General features: G+C 43.6%; 1 protein-coding gene across 1 annotated transcript; it reads left to right on the top strand.

Moving 5' to 3' along the window:
- Nucleotides 1–17,077: 17,077 nt before the first annotated feature.
- FGF6 (fibroblast growth factor 6) lies at nucleotides 17,078–20,684 on the top strand. The gene is made up of 3 exons (XM_009709101.1): nucleotides 17,078–17,417; nucleotides 18,342–18,445; nucleotides 20,508–20,684. Exons 1-3 carry the CDS (start codon nucleotides 17,078–17,080, stop codon nucleotides 20,682–20,684), a joined length of 621 nt encoding a protein of 206 aa, XP_009707403.1.
- The last annotated feature ends 657 nt before the right edge of the window (nucleotides 20,685–21,341 follow it).

The following is a 21,341-nucleotide window of genomic DNA, read 5'->3' as shown; positions in this document are numbered from 1 at the left end:
GTTTAAGAAAAGACTGGACATGGCATTCACTACCATGGTCTAGCTGACATGTTGGTGTTAGAGCAAAGGTTGGACTCAATGATCCCAGAGGTCTCTTCCAACCAAATTGATTTTGTGATTCTGTGGTTCTGAGATTTGATCCCTTTATTATTAAATGGATTTCTAACTGGCCAGACTTTCCTCACAACCTTGGCCTTTTATGCCTCTGTAGCCAAAAGCACTAGCAATCATGAATGTTCTGACCATCGTGCTCTGCAGTGGGCTAAGCAATGTGCCTAAACTCTGCTAAGGCCTCAGAAGAAGACAGCAGAACCCACAGGTCAATTGAAGCTAATTGCCTGTAACTGCAGTCCCATACCAGAAAAAAAGACCATTTACAAGAGTCTTTCAGCCAGACCACTGTACCTAAGCAGTCATGCTCTCTCCCCCTGAAAACAGCAGGATTTGAACTGGAATGGCGCAGCTGTTCTGCCATGACTGTTATCTCTAAGCTATCAGATTAACTACAGTTAAGTTCATGAGCCTGTCTTAATTCTCACATACATAAAATACTATCTAGGAGAACTGAACAGGCTTTCCCCCCTCAAAAAGACAAAAACCATAGTGAAGACAAGAAAATTCTCTGCTGACCAACTGAATAATGCAGATAAAAATAAAATACTGTGTTCATGAGGATGACTCAAATCAACACTAAGAGAAGGCTTTCAGTAACTTTTACTTAATGTGATGCGAATGAGTGATGAAGCCAGAGATTAATCTTTCCAAATATTTCCTATAAAATCTCTGCCCATCTATTTAAACTTCTTTACTCTGTAAAGAGCACCATCAAGGCTGTTTACAGTGAAACTACCGAATTTAAAAACCTAAAGCCCAAAACCTTCATGTGATGTATCTTTGTTGGATGCCGTTATACTGGCTGACTTTACAGACAGTCTTTTCCACTCAGTTGTATACCTAAGCCAAATTCAGGGCTTTTTACGACAAAGTAATGTTAAGTACTGGCCCTACTGAACACTGTGGGAGTGGCTGCAGTGGGCCCAAGATTTCACTTCCCAGCATATCTCTAGCAGTATGTAAGAAGATGACAGTATGCAAAATATGCAAGACATCAAATCTTTGCAGCTCTTCTAAACAAAAGATTGTTTAGCAGCCAGATCTAAAGGTTCAAAATCCAGACTGGGCATCAGAAGGACAAGACCTGTTTCCTCATGGCATCTTTAGCCAATATATCCACTTTCAACTACTTCATTTGAAAACCATGGGTTATGAAACTCACCCTTGCAAAACTGAGGTATACAGTACAAGAGTGCTGGGTAAGTGTCATAGTAAACCACCAGTGGGTGGATGATTTTCCAGTAATAATACATACAGCTCCTCACCATCCAAACATACACTTCCCAAAGCCCCTTGTTATCGGTGTATCAGTGTAGGTAGTGCATAGCTCATGAAAAAGGAAACAAATTAATAGACCCTTACATGTTTCATTCACATCAGTGACATTATTCAGGTGCTTACATTTTCACAAGATCTGGTCCCTTGCAGAAGAAGAGAAAGCTCTAAACATTTAACTTGCAGTTTAAAAAAAGAAAGAATGAGGAAAATCCATTGCAAAAGGTCTTTGCAATAAATTAAATCAGATACCATCCAGTGTATTCAAGAGATCACCCTAGTCAAAGATTTATTCTTAGCCCTATAGTAATCATCATATGTTAAGTTAGATGACTATCTCTCAATGGCTGGAAATACAGCATGAAGGTCAGCCACGGCTTGATCTTTTCTAGAGTTGGCAAGAGTCCCACTTCAAGTGGGAGGTTAGACTAGATGACTTCCAGAGGTCCCTTCCAACCAACGTTTCTATGATAGCATGATCTCACACCTATATTGCAATTAAAGGGACCACGTTAATTTTTTTAAAAATCTTCGGGATATGAAGACCTCATTAAGGGTATTCATACGTAAAGAGTTTAAAGGAAGGGACTTTCAGTCATGTTGGTTTTTTACCTGTGTACACCAGACTTTAGACAACAGTGTATCTAGTTTTACTTACAGCAGGAAATAATTTGCTGAAAGCAGACAACATTTTCTAGTTTTCCTTCTCCCCACATTTATTTTACTGGTGAAAAAACATTTTGGGATTTCACCAGACATGTTATGGGATGTTTAGGTTTTAGGGAAAGAACAAGAGGTGGGGAGGGAAGGATCAAGGTGGACTAGGGAGCAACAAGCATGGAAAAATAGAGGGATATGGGGTGAAAAGGGGACAGTTGCATGTAAATGGGTTGCTGGCCATTCATCAATGGGCTTTCATCCTGATCAGTCAGAGAAGGTAACAGGATGAGACCATTGGTGATGTTTGCGTTTGGTTGAGTGCTGTGTTGTCTGCCTGTGTTGATCTATAGGACCAGCCATGTAGATATGTATGTAGATATTGTTTGTATGTGCGGCTCCTGGGAATACATGCTCAGCCTTGCTGCTGGAGGGATGGAGCTGTGGCAGCCTGGGCTGGATTGGGTCTGGATTCAGCAACCCCCAGTGCTCTGGAATCCTCTAACTCCCAAAAGCTCTTTTTGTGCTGTTGGAGAGCTTAAGGCTTATCTCTCTCACAACTAAAATAACTCAGACCCACTGTACAGCCAAATGCGAAGTCAAGGTGGAGAAATTATTTGCTTCTGACAACAGCTCTGCAGAAATGTGTGGGGCCCAAGTTCAGAAAAGAAGTACTTGTCTAACTGCAGACATATGAAGTGGACCCAGACTCAAATTTATGCTCATATTTAAGCACCTCTTTAATAAGGTTTTTATGACAACACGGAGTCATTTTCATGGCTGAGTTCAGTCAAGGCTCTTGTTCCTAACTCTACTTCTACCCACAACAGCCTCCTCAGTCATTAGTGCTGCTGACCCATGTTGGATGTCTTTTCAGGTGTAACGACTAAGCTTCACACAAGGCTTTCGCATAGACTGGTAACACACCTGTCAAGCCATGAGGACATATGCCCCATCCACATGTTCCCTGGCTTCTGGGACAAAGAGTGGTGGTTTCTTCTCATTCAGCCCTTACTCCAGCCAAGCCTGGCTTCTTAACACACTCTTTTCCCTTGACGATCAAGCCATTCTCAGGGGAGAGCTGGATTTGAACATCTCGAGGTCAAAATGGACCTATAAACTGAGTTTCCTTCTTCAAAGAGACTGATACAGTCTTACATACTGGCAAATATAAACAAAGGTAGGGCATCCCTGCCATGGCAGAAAAGAGCCAGCTGACCTTCCTTCCTCTTTGGTGCCTAACCTCAAAAAAGGTTTTGGGGCTACAAATCCAAGAGAAGGGCCTGAACCCAGTGGCCTTTGCAGACACCTTTTAGTATTTCCTTACAGCTACAGTAGATGCTGCTTCCATAGTCTGCTGGCTGCTGTCATTACATGGTGACTAATGCTTCTCTGCTGCTGTCTGGGAGCCTGAGCAGGATCTGGATTCAGCCCACGGCAAGCAAAGTTATATGGTGCTGAGCGTGTGCGTGGGAGCAAACACATCGGGAGTGGGAAGACGGCTTTAGCTAAGGAGGCTGGAAAACTGGGGGAGCTCTGAACCCTCCTTGTTCTGTGGCTGCAGCTCTGCTGGCAGAGGTCACCCTGGCGATCTTCTTCTCTGCTGAAGGTTGCTACCCCAACTGGGTGGAATGCTCCCCAAAATGCTCACTGAGCCTCTGTAGGCAAATGAGGTGGCTCAGAAGAGCTCCTGTATAAACTCACCTACCCCCGTTTGAGTGAAAGGCAGCAGCAAGGAGCAGCAGTAGGTGATAATCTTTCAGCTGATGTCATGGCAGTGGGAGGAAAACTCGATCAAGGCTGAGGTATTTATTTGAGGAGGACAGTAAAGACAGCACCCTAATTCCTATGAGAGGATTAAAAAAATAATAGAGCCTTTGGATTTATCCCGACTGCCCTTCCCATTCACCAAGGTTTTCAGCTCCCCCTCCCCCAAAAATGCATCAAGAATGTGGCAGTGCAAGCTGTATACAATACACGCTGGATCCATGTAATTTGCGTATTTTTCTGCTTTTTTTACAGGGTAAGATGCATTCAGTTGTGACTTTTGGGAATCTCAGACCACGCACGTAAAGGAAAGCTCTCTCCTGTCTATCCAAACACCAGACCATGTCTTCATTTTTGAGTATCCAAACTAAGGCAGCTTAAGCAGGTTGGCTCTCAGAAGGGGCATATTCAGCACTTTCTGAAAGTCAAGCCGACATGTCTAATTTAGTTTAATGCAAGTTTAATGCATCTCGTAAATAGAGGTACTTGGAATTGCAAGCAGTCTTGAAAAGCCTTGGTCTGCACGCAGGGCAATGCTGCAGTATAGAGGCACAATTCTGGCTGTTTCCCTCTGGTCTGCTCACACTGATGGCAGTGCTTGCTCTGATGAGGAGCTCTCTAAAGAAGCATTCTGCCCAGTAATAATTGCCTGCTGAATCACCTACTTGCGCCATAAACCACCTGAATTTTTACAGTGGAGTCACACACAGGCCAGACCTGCCAGACACTTAGAAATATAAAGCAGAACAAGAAGAAAAGTGGCAAACACAAAGTAACCAAAGAGAGGTAAGCATGGGTCAAGCTGTAGATGGCAACAGGATCCAGCAGCAGATGGTGTAAGAGGCTTTAACCTCCTGTGTTTGTGTCAACCAAACAGTAATAAAGCACAATCCAGGACCTGCTAACATGCACTCCTGTGGCCAGTTCTTAAACCAGTTTCTCAAGGTGGATTTTATTGTGCCAGGAGCACAATTATTTTTCACAACATTATTTTCATGATAGGTTATTACACATTAAATTACAGCATTCCCATGCCTTCAGGCTTTTTGTAACAGTAGGAGAAATGGTGGGCTGGAGAAGACAACTGGTTTTGCACGTGGTATATGTCAGTTTACTTAAGCAGAACCATTTTACTGCTGCTGGAGGAATGCAGCAAAAGGTCAGTGCTGAAACTCCGCTGAAGTAAGTTGAGCGCACATTCCAGCTGCGAACATATGCTCACTACTTGCTTGATCAAAAAGGAAATTTCAGAGCTGTGCTACATGCTTGCCTTGACCCTGCTCCATACCGCCTGTCTAGTGTGCATCAGACAAACTATTCTTTAATCCTGCATAGAATACACATTCTGGTTAAAGGATGCTTGGAATAGTTGCATATCATCATTAGCAGCGTAATCTTAAACTGGGGCCAGGCATACGGAGAAGTGCACGATAGTATGGAGAGGGATGTCAAGAAGACAAGTGTTATATGAATACATGAAATGCGTGGTTTTATTTCTTAGTCCTGTGCGCCCATCAAAACCAGACCCCGTCCAAATGAGATTCATTTTGCAGGGGAAAAATAAGCTCGATGTTATTATTCAGCTCTTGCATTTTCCTTGCCTGTGTCTTCTTCAAATGTTTAATCTTCTAGAGTCTGCCTAATCTGGTCAGTGTCAGAGGAAGAATTCTGTGCTAACAAAATGCACAAAGAAGCCTCACCAACTTAACTGGGCTGTTAAAAATTGGAGAAGTGAAGCTCTTACAGCTACAAGAGCTTTTGGCTGATTTAGAACATGCCCTCATAACATCACTTGATAAAAATAAGACTCGGACTTTTTAATAGAACAAATTACTTAGGTTTTATATTTAACCACAGTCACTGTTAAAGCTATAACTGGTTTTCAGAATATTTTAGGAATCTGATCTTGATCTTCCATATGTTAAAAGCCATCACAACAAATACCTTACACTGTGGTTCCTGACGAAGAAATAACAAGGTGGCTGCAGCCTTAAATACAAAGCATTTATTTTGTGCTCAGATTTACTACTGTTATATCAGAGTAGGTATCAGAAATTATCATTTCAAGGCAAGGAAGGAAGCAGTCTTGAACCAGGGAAACCTGCAAACCTGCGTGATATTTGGAGAAAGGGCACTGATGTTCCCAGTTGCTCACAGCGAGCTCTTCAACAGCTCCCAGACGCCAGGGTGAAAAATGGCACTAGTACTGATGCACTGGGAGCAGAGGATATTATGACATAGAAAGGTGGGTTCCTTTCTGAAAACAGGACTTGCAGGCTTTTAAAATATTACTCATTGACCATTGTAATCACCAGATTAAAACTGGATTTACTCTCACGTTGTCTTTGGGTTGTGCCTTGGGGGGCAACCTTCAGTCAGTTTAGCTGCATTGTACAGTCATGGATTAGTAGCAAAACATCTAGAATCATGCACAGATTAAAAAGAGGGTGTTAAAAATATGAGGTTAAAGAACAAGGTTAAAGAACAAGGTCTTTCCTGGCAAAAGCTCAACCCCTTTTTTAAATATTGTTCTTTACTATGGGTACTATGTGGGATGACCAAGTAGTACAAAATCACAATGAATAATTGAAGAGTGGAAACAATGTGCTGCATAAATGTAGTAGGCATCTGAGGAAGAATCCATCACTAACACCAGATTAGTTTATTTTCACTGACTCAGCAAGTTTGCAGTCAGCAACAACAAATTGCAGCCTGATATTAACAAATGCAAAGCCCTGGCCCTGGGAAGACGTTATTCCTGGCACTGACTGGTGGGGGAACAGCTTTGGTTTTAGAAAAGCCTGGGGATCCTGGTGCAGAATGAGCTGAACCTAAACCAGTAGTTGTGGTGAGGAAGGCCAACCACATACTGGGCTGCATTAGCAAGAATGTGGCCAGGAGGTTGAGGGTTGAGGGAAGTGATTACTTCCTTGTAATGGGCACTGGTGAGGCCACATCTGGTGTGTTATGTCCAGTTTAGGGCATCCCAGCAGAAGAGAGAGGTCAGCAAGTTGGAGGGAGTCCAGTGGGGAGCCACTGGGATGCACAGGGAGCATGTTGAAGGAGTTCAAGGAGAGGCAACTTATCAAGGATCAAGGTACTGCTAAGCTGTTTGTAGCGTTTTTGAACAAAGTCCTGGATATCATCAGGGAAGTCTTTCTGTCATCCTTCTGTGGAGAATTCACAACATTTGAAGGCTGCAAGTGTGTCATAAATGTATCCCTTCTTCAAGCTCAGAAGATGCCAACAGGATGCAACTCTAACAGCTCTCTGTAGGAACTGTACAGGTCTCATAGAACGAACAGAGCTCATATTATGGTTCAGTTTGGCTTTTTTAATGCTGTATTTTACCTTTTTGCATGTTTCTTTTTAGAATTTCCGTATTAATCCTGTTATACCACTGAGATATAGGCCTTCTCATCTCCTTCACCTCTTCTCTAATACTGATACCAAAAAGAGGTTCACTAACTCTGCTTATTTTGCACCCTCTGCTCCTTAACGCTCTGATTTTAAAACTACTTCTACCTTCTACATGAGCCTATCTTTACTGCTGTAAGTCAGGCCAGTTCTGCAATCTGCAGCAGCATATGCCTAATTTTAAGTGTGTGAACGGTCCCAGGTTCCACAGGAGCCAACAGCCACCGGCTCCAAAAATGCAACTTGCTAAAAGTTAGGTACTGGTTGATCCTAGCCATCTGCCACAGATCTTTGGTCCTTGATGATGTAAGCCACAATACTTATTAGCTGCCTATTCTCCATATATTTGTTAGTGTTTGCTCTGCAGTTTAATGGTTTCTATTTTTTTCCTGTATGCCCCTGCAGATCTGATGTGTTCCTCACAATTTCCAAAACAAATTTCCACACACATGCCTGCAAAATTCCTTCCAATCTGTTTTGGTGTCTTTGAATACCACATCAACACCTTTCTGTCTCAAAATTATGTCATTTTGCTATTCTTTTCCCTTTTTCTCCATTTCCTGGACAGACATCTTCCCTTAATCTTTCTTTGCAGAACTAAGCCTTATCAGTTATATTGCCTTAAACAGTCACGCGCCTTGCATTCCTGGTCCCTTGCACGGTCTATACAAATTTGGAGCGCCTCAACAAGCTGGGGCATACCTTGAGCCTCCTTTGCTGTATTACTCATCCTGCTGTTGAGGAGCTAAAAATTGCCCTGTTCTCTTTCCCCTATTCAGAAAAGGAGCTCTAGGAACAAAACCTGAATTACTGCATTTATATATGAAAAAACTCATCCTGTTTGCTTTAGACTGCAAACCTGACCAGAATGTAGAGCACTTCTGAAATGGCCCAGCACTTCGGAAATGGCCCCATTCCTTCATTTAGCCAATGAACTTTCTCTTTGGATGAATTTCTGGTGGCTAACTGAGCTTCAGCCACCCATCTAGACAGCTTTCTAAGAATGCAGCCTGCAGCTTTACTAGACCTCTGGTGATGAGAACAGGATATAGTTTTATATGCACATTTTCAAAGAGGGAATGAAAAATCTACTGTCACTTTTATAGATCCAGTTTAACCTCAAATCCCTTTTAATTTGTCCTGGGAATCAACTTTTTTATAGAAATAAAACTCCCTTACCCTCCCACTCTTATTTGCTTATTTATAGAGGTTCACTCAAAGAGCAACATGAAAGGAAAATGCCGGCTCCATCTTTAAGCTAAAATGACATTTTTGAGCCATTGAAAAGTTCAAACTGACAGCTGTCGGATTTATGCTCCCAGGGACTGAAGGCAGAGCATTCGATCTTTTGGACAATTTTAAGGATGAAGTTCTATAAGGAAAAAATATTTAGCCTTAGAGTGGTGCAGCACTGGATTGGGCAGCCAGAGAGGGTAGGGAATCTCCTGTCTTTAAGGATACTTTTTCAGACTCTTGAGTGCACCAGGAGGCTGTAATCGCTCCGTACTACCCCACCTATGCCCTCCAAACTGCACCCTCTGCCCATTGCTCCAGAAGCTCCCTTTAAGCTCAGAGCTGCACCTTCAGTCCTAGTCTAAGCTACAGCATAGGAAACAGTTCCTATTCCCAGTCAGGTTCCTGCACTGTTATTTGGATTTCCTGGTTTGAACTGGGACCTATCTTGCTTTTTTGTGCTGAGCAGTGGACTGTCGATGGGACCTGTTAGTATCAGCACCCCTGCTCTGCTCACCCAGTTTGGGTGCTGGTGAGGACCCGGGACTGTGCCCTGTCTGAAGGCACTGCCCCTGCCTGCACCGCGGTCAACCTCAGCTGCTGGTTTGCCTTCCCTTGTGCAGCAGCCCTGCTCTTGCCGCTGCCTGACGAGGTTAAGGATTTGACTGGGCATCCTGCTTTTGCTTTGGAGTTAGCACGGCTTGGAGCAAGAGGTTGAACTTGATGAACTCCCCAGGACCCTCCTAATGTAAATCTTTCTGTGACTCTGACTCACTAGTTACTCAGGGAGTTAAGGCATCAGAGAGAAGATTAATGGGGATGGGCAGGAGAAGACATGATGAGTTCTTCAGCAATATCATTGTCTAAATTTCCTCCCTGTATGAGCTATTACATGGTTGCTCTTTTTGTACAAGCAATACCATGATGGGTACATTGCAGAACAATGTTGAAAGCAAATAAACAAAACACCCAAGGAAGAAACAAGGTATTTCTGCAACGGGCAGCATAAGGCTGAGTCTGAGGAACTTGCCATGGGCATGACAGCAGCAGCAAAAGGGAGCTGGAATCCCACAGCTCCTGCCGTTTAATTTCAGAATCATAAAGGATTTGGAGGATCTATTTTTCTTGCTCTGGTTCCACAAAGTATTCAGAGCATGACCCAACATTTGGGAGGTGGCTGTGTCCCTGAACTCCTGCTAGCTAGGTAGCCCTAGGGAGCTTAATCACATGGAAAACACATGCAGCTGATGACAGAAGCCGGGGTTTTTCAAAACCCTGCATGGGTCACTTAGCTCAGTCTGGAATTTTGATGCCCTTTAAAAACTTCTCCCAAGTGCAGATCTGGATGCAAGCAGGGTGAGGATGAGGCACATTGTGCAGCCACTCTCCACCCACCCTTATGTAGCTGGGAATGTGCAAATGCTCTAGCACAACACCAAGAAACATCGTCTTTGAAACACCCTCCACCCCCGAAAACATCCAGAGTACTGCAGCCAGGATACTGAGACACCCACCTGATGCAAGTGTGTGTGAAGAGTCTGCAGGGCTTCAGATTATGGACTTGAGATTGCTTTTCAGACTTCGATTGAGAAACATGTCTGTGCCATTGAGAGAGGTGCAAGAGGTTTCTGGGCAGACACTGTCACTGCAGATGCTGCTGGATCCAACACCAGCTCACACACCTGCAGTCTGTTTGCTGCTCCATTCCCAGCTAGGCTGCTGGGCTCTGGGGAAGGGATTCATCTCCAGAGTAAAAGACTTCCATTTAGGTGTCTCCATGTGTCTCAGCTGTGAAACACAGATCTTTGTCAATGAAGGTAGTGGAATTCCAAAGGCACTTCAGCTCACCCTGAAGAAGACACCTTACCAGGTGGTGAGCTGTGTCAGTTGCCGGGCTCCTTGACTGTATTGACTGTACTGCAAGCTTAGACCCTCAGTGCACATGGACCCACACACTGCTGTCTGAATACAAAGCAGTTTCCCACCCCAGATGCCCTAAGGACTCTTTTCCTAGAACCAGGCTCTATTGTCCTCTCCTCTCGAGGTGGGAGGCCCTGCGTATTGACCCTTTCCCCTTCCTCTCACTTTCCAGTAACACATCCAGCCTTCCTCTGTGGAAGAGCAACACGATCACACACCTATCTGCCTTACAGGGTTTTGAAGGCTTCAGATGCTGTAAAAACATGAAGTAGTGTTGCTTTCCCTCACCTCCTGGGCAATCTACTTGTGTGCTAGAAACATCTGTTATGCTTTGGTTCAAGTCTTGTATTCCAGTTAAAGACTAAACCATGCTCCCTGAGTACCAGGGATCCAAGGATTTTCACTTCCACCCCTCAAGTAGCTATGGCCAGGACTCAGGGATGCAGTATCTATCCACCCAGCATCTTCTGCGTTCTCTTCCTCCATCAACACAGCAGGGGGAATGGGAAGAGGGTGGGGGAAAAGGACAGGAGGAGATGTCAAAGATAGGATCCTTTCTATGGAAATTGAACAACAAATCACAACTGCTGTCAAAGATGGATTACAAGCTTTAGACCTTCAAGTGTTGCCCACCCTGCAGGAAAAAAAGCTTGACAAAACCAGGAAAGAGTTCAGATGACTGCATAAAAGGCCCAGGATTCAAAATTCTCCTCTGAAATATGAGGAGGAATCAGACCAACAGATGAAGAATTAACATGCAAGAGAAAGTCCTCAACTAAGCTAATGGTACACAACACAAGGAAGACACAATTACCGGGCAAATGACAGAAATTGCCTTCTACTGGATTACAGCATATCACCTGAATAGCTTCCATGGTCAGGAATCACTCAGAGATCTGGCCAGTTGGGCTCTTGGACAAAATCTCATCACTACAAACAACAAAACCAAGTTATTTTTACTTTCCTATTAATAATGCTACCTAAATGGGGCATTTAGCACCCCTGTTCCTGCAGTGTCTCTGTTCCTCCTGTAATGAGAAAATCATATATGTAACAGACGAAAACCAAATTAAACATGTTCAATGTCATTCCATTCTTCCAATAAATAACACCAAACAGATCCCTGTGGGGGCTGGCGGCTGTCACTTCTTTTTTTTAACTTAGCATTTTGCCCTCGGACTGCCTGTCCTTGCCGAGTGGTAACAGCTGAGGAGGTGATGAGAGAAGCAGTGTGGGCTGGTGTGCAGAACACCAGCTTGGGAACCCACAGGTTCGCTGTGGAGTCATCACTCTGTCTTATGACAGTCATTTCAGCCTCTGTAATACATGGAGAGACAGACATGGCCACCTCAGACCTGTTCAGGCTGGGATTTTATTGTGCCCCCAAATGGAGAAGGACCAGAAAGCCAGCTACAGTAAAATTTGTCTCTCCCTGACACCTCTGCACTACAGAAGGATTTCTCTGCACTTCCAGAAAGTTCCAAATCTCCAAGTCTCCTTCAGCCTGCACTGGCAAGAGCTCCACGGAGGAGTCAGTGCAATCACCATCAGCTTTGGCTGTTCCCCTTCCGACTCAATGCCAACTGCTTCTGCAGGCTATGTGGGCTACCTTCTTCTCCCAGCCCCTAGAATAGAAGTTGAAACCCAATTTCCTTTCCTGGAGGGCTTCCTGCCTCTGGGTTTCTATGCCAAGCTTCAAACAGGCATAAGCCTAGGATAGATCTTGTGCAGAAGATGGTAGAGATAAAGAATGCAAGTTCTGCTCTGTTATATCACGGTACATCACAAACAGCTCTGCTGCAAGAAGGAATTTGTGGTCGTGTCATAAAGAGCAAAATTTGTCCATGACCCTGCCTGTGTACAAGCAGGGCAAAGTTACTCCATGTCCCTATGAACTAGCTTCTGTGATAACTCCTCAGGAAAAAAGTTGGGTATGTTTAACTGTATCTGTGCTTGACACATCCTCTTCAGAATATGGATTTAGCATGAATAAGCAGTAAACAAAGATTTTTTTCCAAGCAAGCTAGCATCCATCTAATCCTAAATCCTTCACAGTTTCCTTTGGGTGTGGATCCTTTTTCCCTCTTCCCTCCAAAAAAATGGCAGGAAGCTGTTCTGTTATTTGTGCCTGCCTGTAGCATCTGAAAACTCAGTGAGAGCCCTTGTGGTGACATGGGAAGATAATTATTTTAGACGACTTTCTAAGTTGTTTAACTTACCCACATACTCACATGCACCAAGATGTATGTGCCCAAGTGGCCTAGCCAGGATCACTGTGTGTGACATGAAGGATGAGGTAGGTCCCCTGTTAAGTCTTCACTATGTCTCTCGGGTTCCTTTTGACTGGTGATGACAAACTGGGCTTGAACAGGTCTTTCATATGCTTTAGGAGTCAGCAGTTGTAATGAGGTGATACTTGTGCTTCAGAAGCTTGCTTGCTTCAGCCTCCAAGAGTCTGAGACAAGGTTGCTGTCTGTTGTCTTGTTTATTCATTTCGGGTATCTGTATGGCTATAAATCTGCCTCTCTGTTGGATAACAGGAAGAGAAATAACAAATGCAGTGTGTTATAACCCTTTTTGTCATCCTCCTGCTACCAGAGCTCAGGTCTTCTGACGATTGATCATGTACACTGTGGCCCTATCCAATCCAGTCTTGATGCCAACAACACACTCCTCAGCGTTTACCAGTTCTATGACTATCAGTCGGGTCCTTGGATATCAATACAGCCCATCCCTGCAGCCCTTGCTCTATCATTTTTTTCTGCTGCTTTCATACTAAGAATCATATTTCATTCATAATAGTCCTAGAATTTGTGTTACAAATCTCTATGTGCTGGCCAACAAACGCCCTTAGCCTAAAGATGGTCTGATGGGGGTCCGTGGTCATACTTGGGCTAACAGAGTTTTATGCAAGTTATCCAGAGCCTGCAATACTTGCCCTGCCACAACAGTCAAATTTGTCACCTGGAAATCTCCCTTCTCCTCTGTTCCACCACCAGCTTGGGTCTTCAACACAATCTGTCGTTCTGTGTTTGAATGAGGGATTGCTCTTATCAGTCCTTAAAATAGGGAGAGATTTTTAAGAGATTTGAAAATGGAACTTAGGACCCTAAGTCATCATGCATTTTTGAAAGATGTGCTCTGCGTCCATATCATGTTACTGCTCAGCTGCGTGGCTTTTCCTAGGCTATCTGAAAGTGGATCCGTACTGCCATGTTCCAAAGAGGAGTTATTTTAATATTATACTGAAATACTGACAATGAAAACCTGTTACTTTAATTAGGCAGTAAGCCCTGTCATCCTGGGTCTTAAGATTTTGAGTAAGCAGAGGTTGATTACTGAAGTAAATTTTTGCCGTTTTGGAGTTCACAGGACTTATTTTACTGCAAATGCTATTGGTGTCTCCCTCGATGCCTTCCAAATTTCACTGGGCACATGAACCCAGGACAACATGCCATCTGAAAATCAAAAGGTTACAGTGTGTTTTCTGGAAGCAGTTAACTTCATGGGCCAAGAGAACAAGTTTAACCAGAATGAGACATCTTTTAGAGGAGACAAGGCTTGCCTAATTGAATCAGAAGTGCCAGAATTTACGTGGCAGATCATCTTCAGACGTGCCAATACACAGAAACTCAGCAACCTGCTGGCCACAGATCAGACTACAGAATGGTTCAAGACTCATTTCAGCTCCAACGCAGAATTGCTGACAGTACAAGACTACAGCATACACTTTGTCTCTCAGCTGCACACTATTTGCTCTTAGGCCAGACACCATGACTCTTGGTCATCAGGGCCAGACGTCCCAGTGAAATCATAATTTTTAGCGATTTGGTTTGGTTTCCAGATCAAGCAAGAGAAGTCCTGATTTTTGCAAACAAGCCATCTGGCCACCTTTTCCATACAGTATGCTGTCAGCTCTACTGCTCAGCAAGAACCTGCAGGTGGGAGGCTGTCCCCTGCTCTAGCTACCCCAGCACAGCACAGCTCTCAGCAGTCACTTTCCAGCTGGGTTGACTAAAAGCCAAAGCAATGCATCCCATGGACTTGGCAGAATTTATCCTAGTTTTTTGTACTATCATCTAGTACTTGTTCTAGGATCAAGGGTATAGAGATGCGACAGGATGCATCCCACGAAGTGTTCCTTTGACTTAGGCCATCAGAATAGCTTGTTGGGAATCTGCAGTGGCAGACGTAGCACTGGAACATAGAAGTTGTGGATCGCCCATCCCTGGAAGTGTTCAAGGCCAGCTCGGATGCGGTTTTGAGCAACCTGGTCTGATGGAAGGTGTCCCTGCCCCTGGCAGGGGGGTTGGAACAAGATGGTCTTTAAGGTCCCTTCTAACCAAACTGTTCTAGGAGGAGGAGGAGGAGGAAGAGGATGATGATGATGATGATGATGATGATGTGCCAGCACAAGTTAGAGAAGCTCTTTTAGCCCCTGCTTTGGCTTTGCTATGAGAAACCTGACAAACAAGACAGAAAGATGCAAAGGTGATCAAAAGCCAATGATGGAAAGCCAGCTCTGCTCCCTCCTCCCTCAACCCATGAAACCACCAAATGCTGTTTTGTCTGCTGATTGGCAGCTCTATTCTGATTTCCCTCCTAGGACACCGATCATGAGCAAGCTGCAAAATTAGACCTGAAACATTCTGTAGGGGGGGGAAAAAATCAATTGGAAAGAAAATAGCTCAAGGCATATTTTACAGACAGTGATGGCTCTGAGGCAATGCTTCCAGGAGTCACGGGCATTGCGGATGGGCAGGTCTTCAGACTGTAGCATAAGACAACCTAGGAAATCAGTGCTCCATCCCTATAACAGTGACCTTGGGCTTTGTCTCCCATTGATGACGTTGGCCTCTCACAAAGACTGCAGCTATGTTGAGGGTGTGTAAAATAGTAGAATTATTCCTTGCTAAAAATTTTAATGTGTACAACTTTACATAGCTTAAAAATCATGAGATGAAGTAGAAGGCTGGAGAGAAAAGGGTCTGAAGATTTTCACTGCAAGCAAAAGGCAGAAGATATTCTGAGTGCTGCTTCAGCAAAGACAGAGAGGCTTTGAAACACCACCTGACACAAGCCAGGATCTAGCCCACTGGTTCCCAATCTTTTTATAGCGGAGCCTCTCTCAAGAGAATAATCGGTATTTCAGACGTCACTGAATCTAACTGCTCACCTGCCCTGGGACTGCCATCGCCTCCACATCACTCATGATGCTCCTGCTTGAGAGTCTGCAGTATTCAAGACCTCGTATTACACCCCTGTTAATGTGAAACTCTATGTCACGCCACGTGTGCTTAGTTCAATTACTCTTCCAGGTACTCTGCTTATTAACGTGCGGGCATCTCAAATGACATAGACGACGCAAGTTCTGTGCTGTGAAAAGCTGATAGACATACTGGCAAAAAATTTGAATAAATCTCAGCCATCTTCCTCCCACTAATGTGTTAATAAGTCCTGTGAAACTAATTAGGATAAAAGTCTAATCTGTCCAGCTCCAAAGAAGCTGAAACAGCATCAGTGCAAAATGAGAGCAAACAAGTAAGACAGTCTGAGCAAATGGAAGGAGAGGAAAATTAAAGTGTTCATGCATTACTACCAAAAAAAGAGAGTATCTGGGCTTGAGGAAAAGAGTGAAACAGTAGGGAGGTGTGGCCGTTTCCCTTTTTCCTCCTTTAATGCATTACCTAAGCCCTTGTCTTGCAAACAGAAATACAGTTGCACCCCTGCAAGAGGCACACACCCTCCTTAAATAAATGTGACCATTTGCAAGTCACCTCAGTGAAAAACACGACTGCTTAAGAACATATCAACATCCCCAGCTACGTGTAACTGCAAGATCAATGCTCCAGCCTGCACCCCCTGCTCAGCCGAATTGCCGCTGCAAGCAGCAGAAATGTGCTTGCATAAAAAGAGAAGGAGTAAGCCCCGGGGCTTCCTCTCCCTTTAACATGGCTTACCTCTCTGTTAACCAGCCAAGAGAACTCCTTTTAGAGGTACAGACAAGCTGTTAGCGTGTGGACCGCTATAGTAAGAGGTGCCTTGGATTTGCTGAGTATGCACAAAGAGAGCAAGGGCCACTTCAAGCCAGTTCTCCCCAAAGATCGAGCTGCCCTGACGTACACCCAGTGATCGTACCACCAAGGAAGTGACTACAAAGTTGTCATTGCTCACTGATGAGATCCATAACTGTTTTTACACCTTCTTCTCTAAATAAGGAAGCCGCCTGTGAGGCCTCCGACTGCCCGACCAATTTGACTCCTTTGCTTCCAAGAGCCAGTGAAACCCCACTCCTGCCTCCGGTCTTGGGTGACAGCATTCGTCGAACCTCAGCCAGCCAGAGAGGACGGCAGGTTAGTGTTACAGCCGTGGCAGGCTTACCTTTGGCAAGCTGTTGATGTCAGAGTGATGATGTGGGGAGGGACAGCCTCTGCACTATAAAGATGGGTCAATCAAATATAACTGAGGCTGCCCACCGGAGAGCAGGATCTACAAAACATGGTCCCCACCGGTTTCAGTCCTCCTGGCCTCTCTCTGCTTCCAACCCAACTGCTATCGGGCTTTAGTTTCATGTCAGCAATCTCTACTTGCTTTCCAAAAATAAGCCTCTGCCACCATGCTGAAGAGAGAAAAACAAGAAGGGCGGTATTTTTAGGGCCATTAATTCTGACCACGTGCCCAGGAGGTGAACCGGATGGCCACTGCACAAAGACTTCTCATCACTATGTCCTGCGAAGCCAGCGTTCACTGGACGTTGCCTGCTTTCGTTCTCCTGGGTTTTCTAGCTGGGATTGCTTCAACACATCCAGTTGTAAGCAGAACTAATGGCACATTGCTGGAAAGAGGATGGCAATCTCTGTTGTCCAGGTCCATTGCTGGGATGTCAGGGGAGAAGTCAGATGTGAACTGGGAGAGTGACTATTTGCTAGGAATCAAGAGGCAGCGGAGGCTTTACTGCAACGTGGGCATCGGGTTTCACCTTCAAATCCTCCCAGACGGAAGGATAAGCGGAGTTCACAATGAAAACCAATACAGTGAGTTGCATCCAGAAATGAAATAGATGTCACTTAATTGTTGTGAACTCTAGTAATTACCCTTCATAGAATGCAAATGTTATTACTTGATATTATTAATCTGTGCTACATCTATTGCCTTTTAAAAGTCTCTGGGATCAATAAACATCGGAACCCTCCAGGCTGAAACAGGTCACAAATGCTTAGACAAATTTAGATACCATTGATTTTTTACTCTGCTTTACTGCGCAGATGAGAAAAGACAAACCAGGTTGAAAACTGTCTCTCTGCTGCTTTTGCTCACTTCTCACCTTCTCATTTGCCTTTTGAATTCGGGAGGTTGTCACTGAGCTTAGACTGCCGAAGCATGATTTTTGAATCTTGCCGACTAGTACTTTTGGGACACTCAGTCAGGGAAGGGGCTTGCTGTGCCTGGTTTGCTTGTTCTTACGGGTGCTGTTCTGTTACGGTAAGATTAAAGAACATTAGCCCTGTGGATTTGAATTTCCTGTAGAAGGCAGTTGCTAAAATCTTTAGCAGCTAAGATATCATGGGGGACTTCAAAATGCAAGCCACACTCCTCTAAAGCTCACTAACAAATACTCTGTTGTTATATATTTATATTTAATACATTTCTATTAGATAAAAATAATTTTCTTATTAGAAAGGCCAAGAGTTTGACGGATCAAAAGAATTTGATAGAGCAAAAGAATTATACAGCATGTGACTATGATTCCAGAAGAATTATTTTAAAAGCCTGTGGCATGTAGGGGAAAAAAATGTTCTTCTCTGTGTATTTCTATTTTGCTGGGCTAGGGAAATAATTCTAATAAAGAAAATAGGACAAGTTCATTAGGGTTTTAAAATAAATAAATTATTTCTGAATTGCCTTTGATTAGCTCTAAATTCTGGGATAACACTTCTATCAAACTCTTTATTTTTTAGGTCTCTTTGAAATATCCACTGTAGAGAGAGGTGTTGTTAGCCTGTTTGGTGTGAAAAGTGCTCTCTTCATCGCCATGAACAACAAGGGGAAGTTATACGGAACAGTGAGTACAAGCGCAAATAGTTTTTCAAGGCTTAAGCAAAGGCTGCAAAGCTTTGGGTTTATTTTGTTTTCCTCCTGGATATCTCTGATTACAAGCAGAGAAAACAGCCTTTCAGTTACAGGGAGCCTGCCCAACCTGGTGTCATCTGTGTTATTTAGTGCAATAAACAGCGTGGCTGTTAGAGGTCTGTTATTTTAAAGCTTTCCAGTAATACTGTACAGGGAGCACCCTAGGAAAATGAATGTATTCTGCAAATAGTACAGATTAATGAGATGGCTTCTTCTAAGGGCTCGGCACTGCAGAAATGTTCTAATAAGACTGAAACCTGTTTGATTCCCTTTTGAATTGCATTGTATGTAAAGCAAAAGGGTATGCTCTGCAAAAAACCCTGGGAGATAAAGCATGTGTATATGTCCATGAGTGTGTGTACGGTTTTGCATGCATATGTGTCTGCATACAGGTTTGTGCAGGAGAGGTACAATGAGAGCTATCTGTAATAGCTACCATTGGTAAAATCGTGACCACATGCCTCCTCCTACCAAAACCAACCACACCATGAAGAATAAATAGGAAGTCTACCCTACAAAGTCAACATATGCGACTGGGGTTATTTTAATGACCAGTTTTGTGTGATCAGTCCCAAAGGGTGAGAAAACAATAATAGCAACTAACAATGGTATGCAAGTCATACTGAAACACCATCACTGTCATCCTCATCTAGAAAGCGCTAGCTATGCCATCTAAATGCAATTTGATCTCTGAGGCGTGAGCAAGGCGTCTCCAGACTCAACATTCAGCAGAAAAAGCGCTTGTTAGGACGCGCGTTTGACAGAGACTGGCTCTGGGCAGTAGGCAAAAGCAGTCCGTCCTAAAGGAATGAATGGCACTGGTTGCATTCATCTCTTTTGTCAAGAAACAACAAAGTCATTTGGTTTGAAACAGCTGTAATTTCAACAAAGCATTTCAGTTGCTTAATAAAATACCAAATGTGTGAAGGACCCGTAGCCATTACTAATCTGATTCCTTCTCACACAGATAAGGACAGTGGGACATTTTAAAGTTCCACTCTAGGAATATTCTTCCAGTCATGTCTCATTTCAAGCACCTAAAAATTGCCACAAGCCCAACTGCTTCGCTTGCCTGGGTCTTTCTAAAGAAATGCAGGGTCTGGCTTTAGAGCTCTCTCTGATTTCCCCCCCCCCAGTTTCAATCCAGTCTTGCTTACTTTCAAAGACATTTTTAAAAGCTGTGAGAGATGTCCATTTTCCCTCACACAATGCAATGCCCTAAGTCAAACTCTTACAAGCTTTGAACGGTGTTATTGCAAAGATGTCCAAATAGAACAGCACTGGTGGTGTCTCATGTGCCAGACATTTGATGTCAGGGAATTAGTCTGGTTTCTCTTTAAATTTCTTTGGTTCTCTGTGTTTGTCTCCTCCTCGTCCTTGCACCTCCTCTCCCAGATAACTCCCTCTCCTTGGATTTACGTGATGGAACATGAAGAAAAATAAAAACCTGCTGCAAATCTCACTAGCAGTTAAATATAGTATCACTAACGATTTAACAAAAGAAAAGATTTAGTGCTAATTTGAGGTCTTATTCAAATGCCTTACTCAAGCAAGTAGTTCTCCCTGGACATTGCTGTTCATAAGAGAACTGAAGGTTTTGACAGCCAGTATATTATTATTTTATAAATTACAGGACCTCTTGCAGAGGGGAGGTGTGCAATAAAGCTACATCATTTGGGTGAAAGGCCGTGATGCTGACAGAAATTATTGTTTGCAAATAAAATTAAGAAAAGCTGTGATTTATGATGAATTAACTTGATCTGTCACAGGAAGTACACAGTCCATTATCTGGACAGGTGGCATCTGAGTTCAGCTGACACCAAATTAGCACTGAGGAGGGAGATTTATTGTTGGATGCGGTCACTGTGGCACCACCTGTTGCACACTGCAACAAGTTCTTCGGTAAAAACGCTAGTAAGAAAAATTACTTGAGTCTTCGTGAAATATTTATGTACCTGCTTTGTTCTTCCCCATCCCCCCTTCCTATTCTTTAGGCTGTTTTCCAAGATGAGTGCAAATTCAAAGAAACCTTGTTGCCCAATAACTACAACGCATATGAATCAAATGCTTATCGTGGTGCTTACATAGCACTCAGCAAACATGGGAGAGTGAAGAGAGGAAACAAGGTTTCTCCTGCTATGACAGTGACCCACTTTTTACCGAGAATATGAACATGAGCAAAGCAGAAGATTCAATCCCAGGAAAAACTGTTTCATTTTGCACATGGGAAAAATCTCCCAGGTAAAGTATTTATACTGTTCGTTGAAAAAAATCTATATATGTATGTGTATATTTGGATAAAAATATTTGTGCTAGATTCATCTTCTATCATATGTAATACGATGCTGCTTCTCTTCTACTCTGTACAAATTTTACATGGCTGTGTGCCTCCTTTGGTGCTGAACAGAGAAAAATGCAAGCTGGAGTGCAAAGGAAGTGTTTGGAAGACATAGAATGGCTGTGGGTAATCGTCTAATCAATCACAGATAAGTTACTAAATATTATTAATTACCTCAGATAATCACCTTTCATAGTGAGCTGTTTACATATCACGGGCCAAATCATCAGCCGCCTTTGCTTCACCAGAGCTTCAAGCAGTTCACTCCATCTGAGTATCTGCCTGCACCTCCCCTTCTACACACTGTGTCCTGTCTTGTAAAGCCCTCGATCTGTTTTGATCATTAGGGTGCCAATTCCACAACCGTTTTTACACAAACAAACTGTCTACCCCCAGAGCCCCTCTGACTCTGAAGGGATTCTCCAGGGCCTCCTCACATGGACTTGTTGGCAAAACGGAGACCTACAATCAATTTCCCTTAGGAAGGGCC

Source organism: Cariama cristata, unplaced genomic scaffold (genome assembly GCF_000690535.1).
Source record: "Cariama cristata isolate BGI_N322 unplaced genomic scaffold, ASM69053v1 scaffold17170, whole genome shotgun sequence".
Taxonomy (NCBI): domain Eukaryota; kingdom Metazoa; phylum Chordata; class Aves; order Cariamiformes; family Cariamidae; genus Cariama; species Cariama cristata.
The sequence above is the reverse complement of the archived record's forward strand: the minus strand, read 5'-3'. Positions and strand labels throughout refer to the sequence as shown.

Coding starts and splice junctions, on each gene's coding strand:
- FGF6 (XM_009709101.1), top strand. CDS start 17,078: ATGGCCACTGCACAAAGACTTCTCATCACTATGTCCTGCGAAGCCAGC. Junction 17,418..18,341: donor TCACAATGAAAACCAATACA/GTGAGTTGCATC, acceptor TTTATTTTTTAG/GTCTCTTTGAAATATCCACT. Junction 18,446..20,507: donor AGGGGAAGTTATACGGAACA/GTGAGTACAAGC, acceptor CCTATTCTTTAG/GCTGTTTTCCAAGATGAGTG.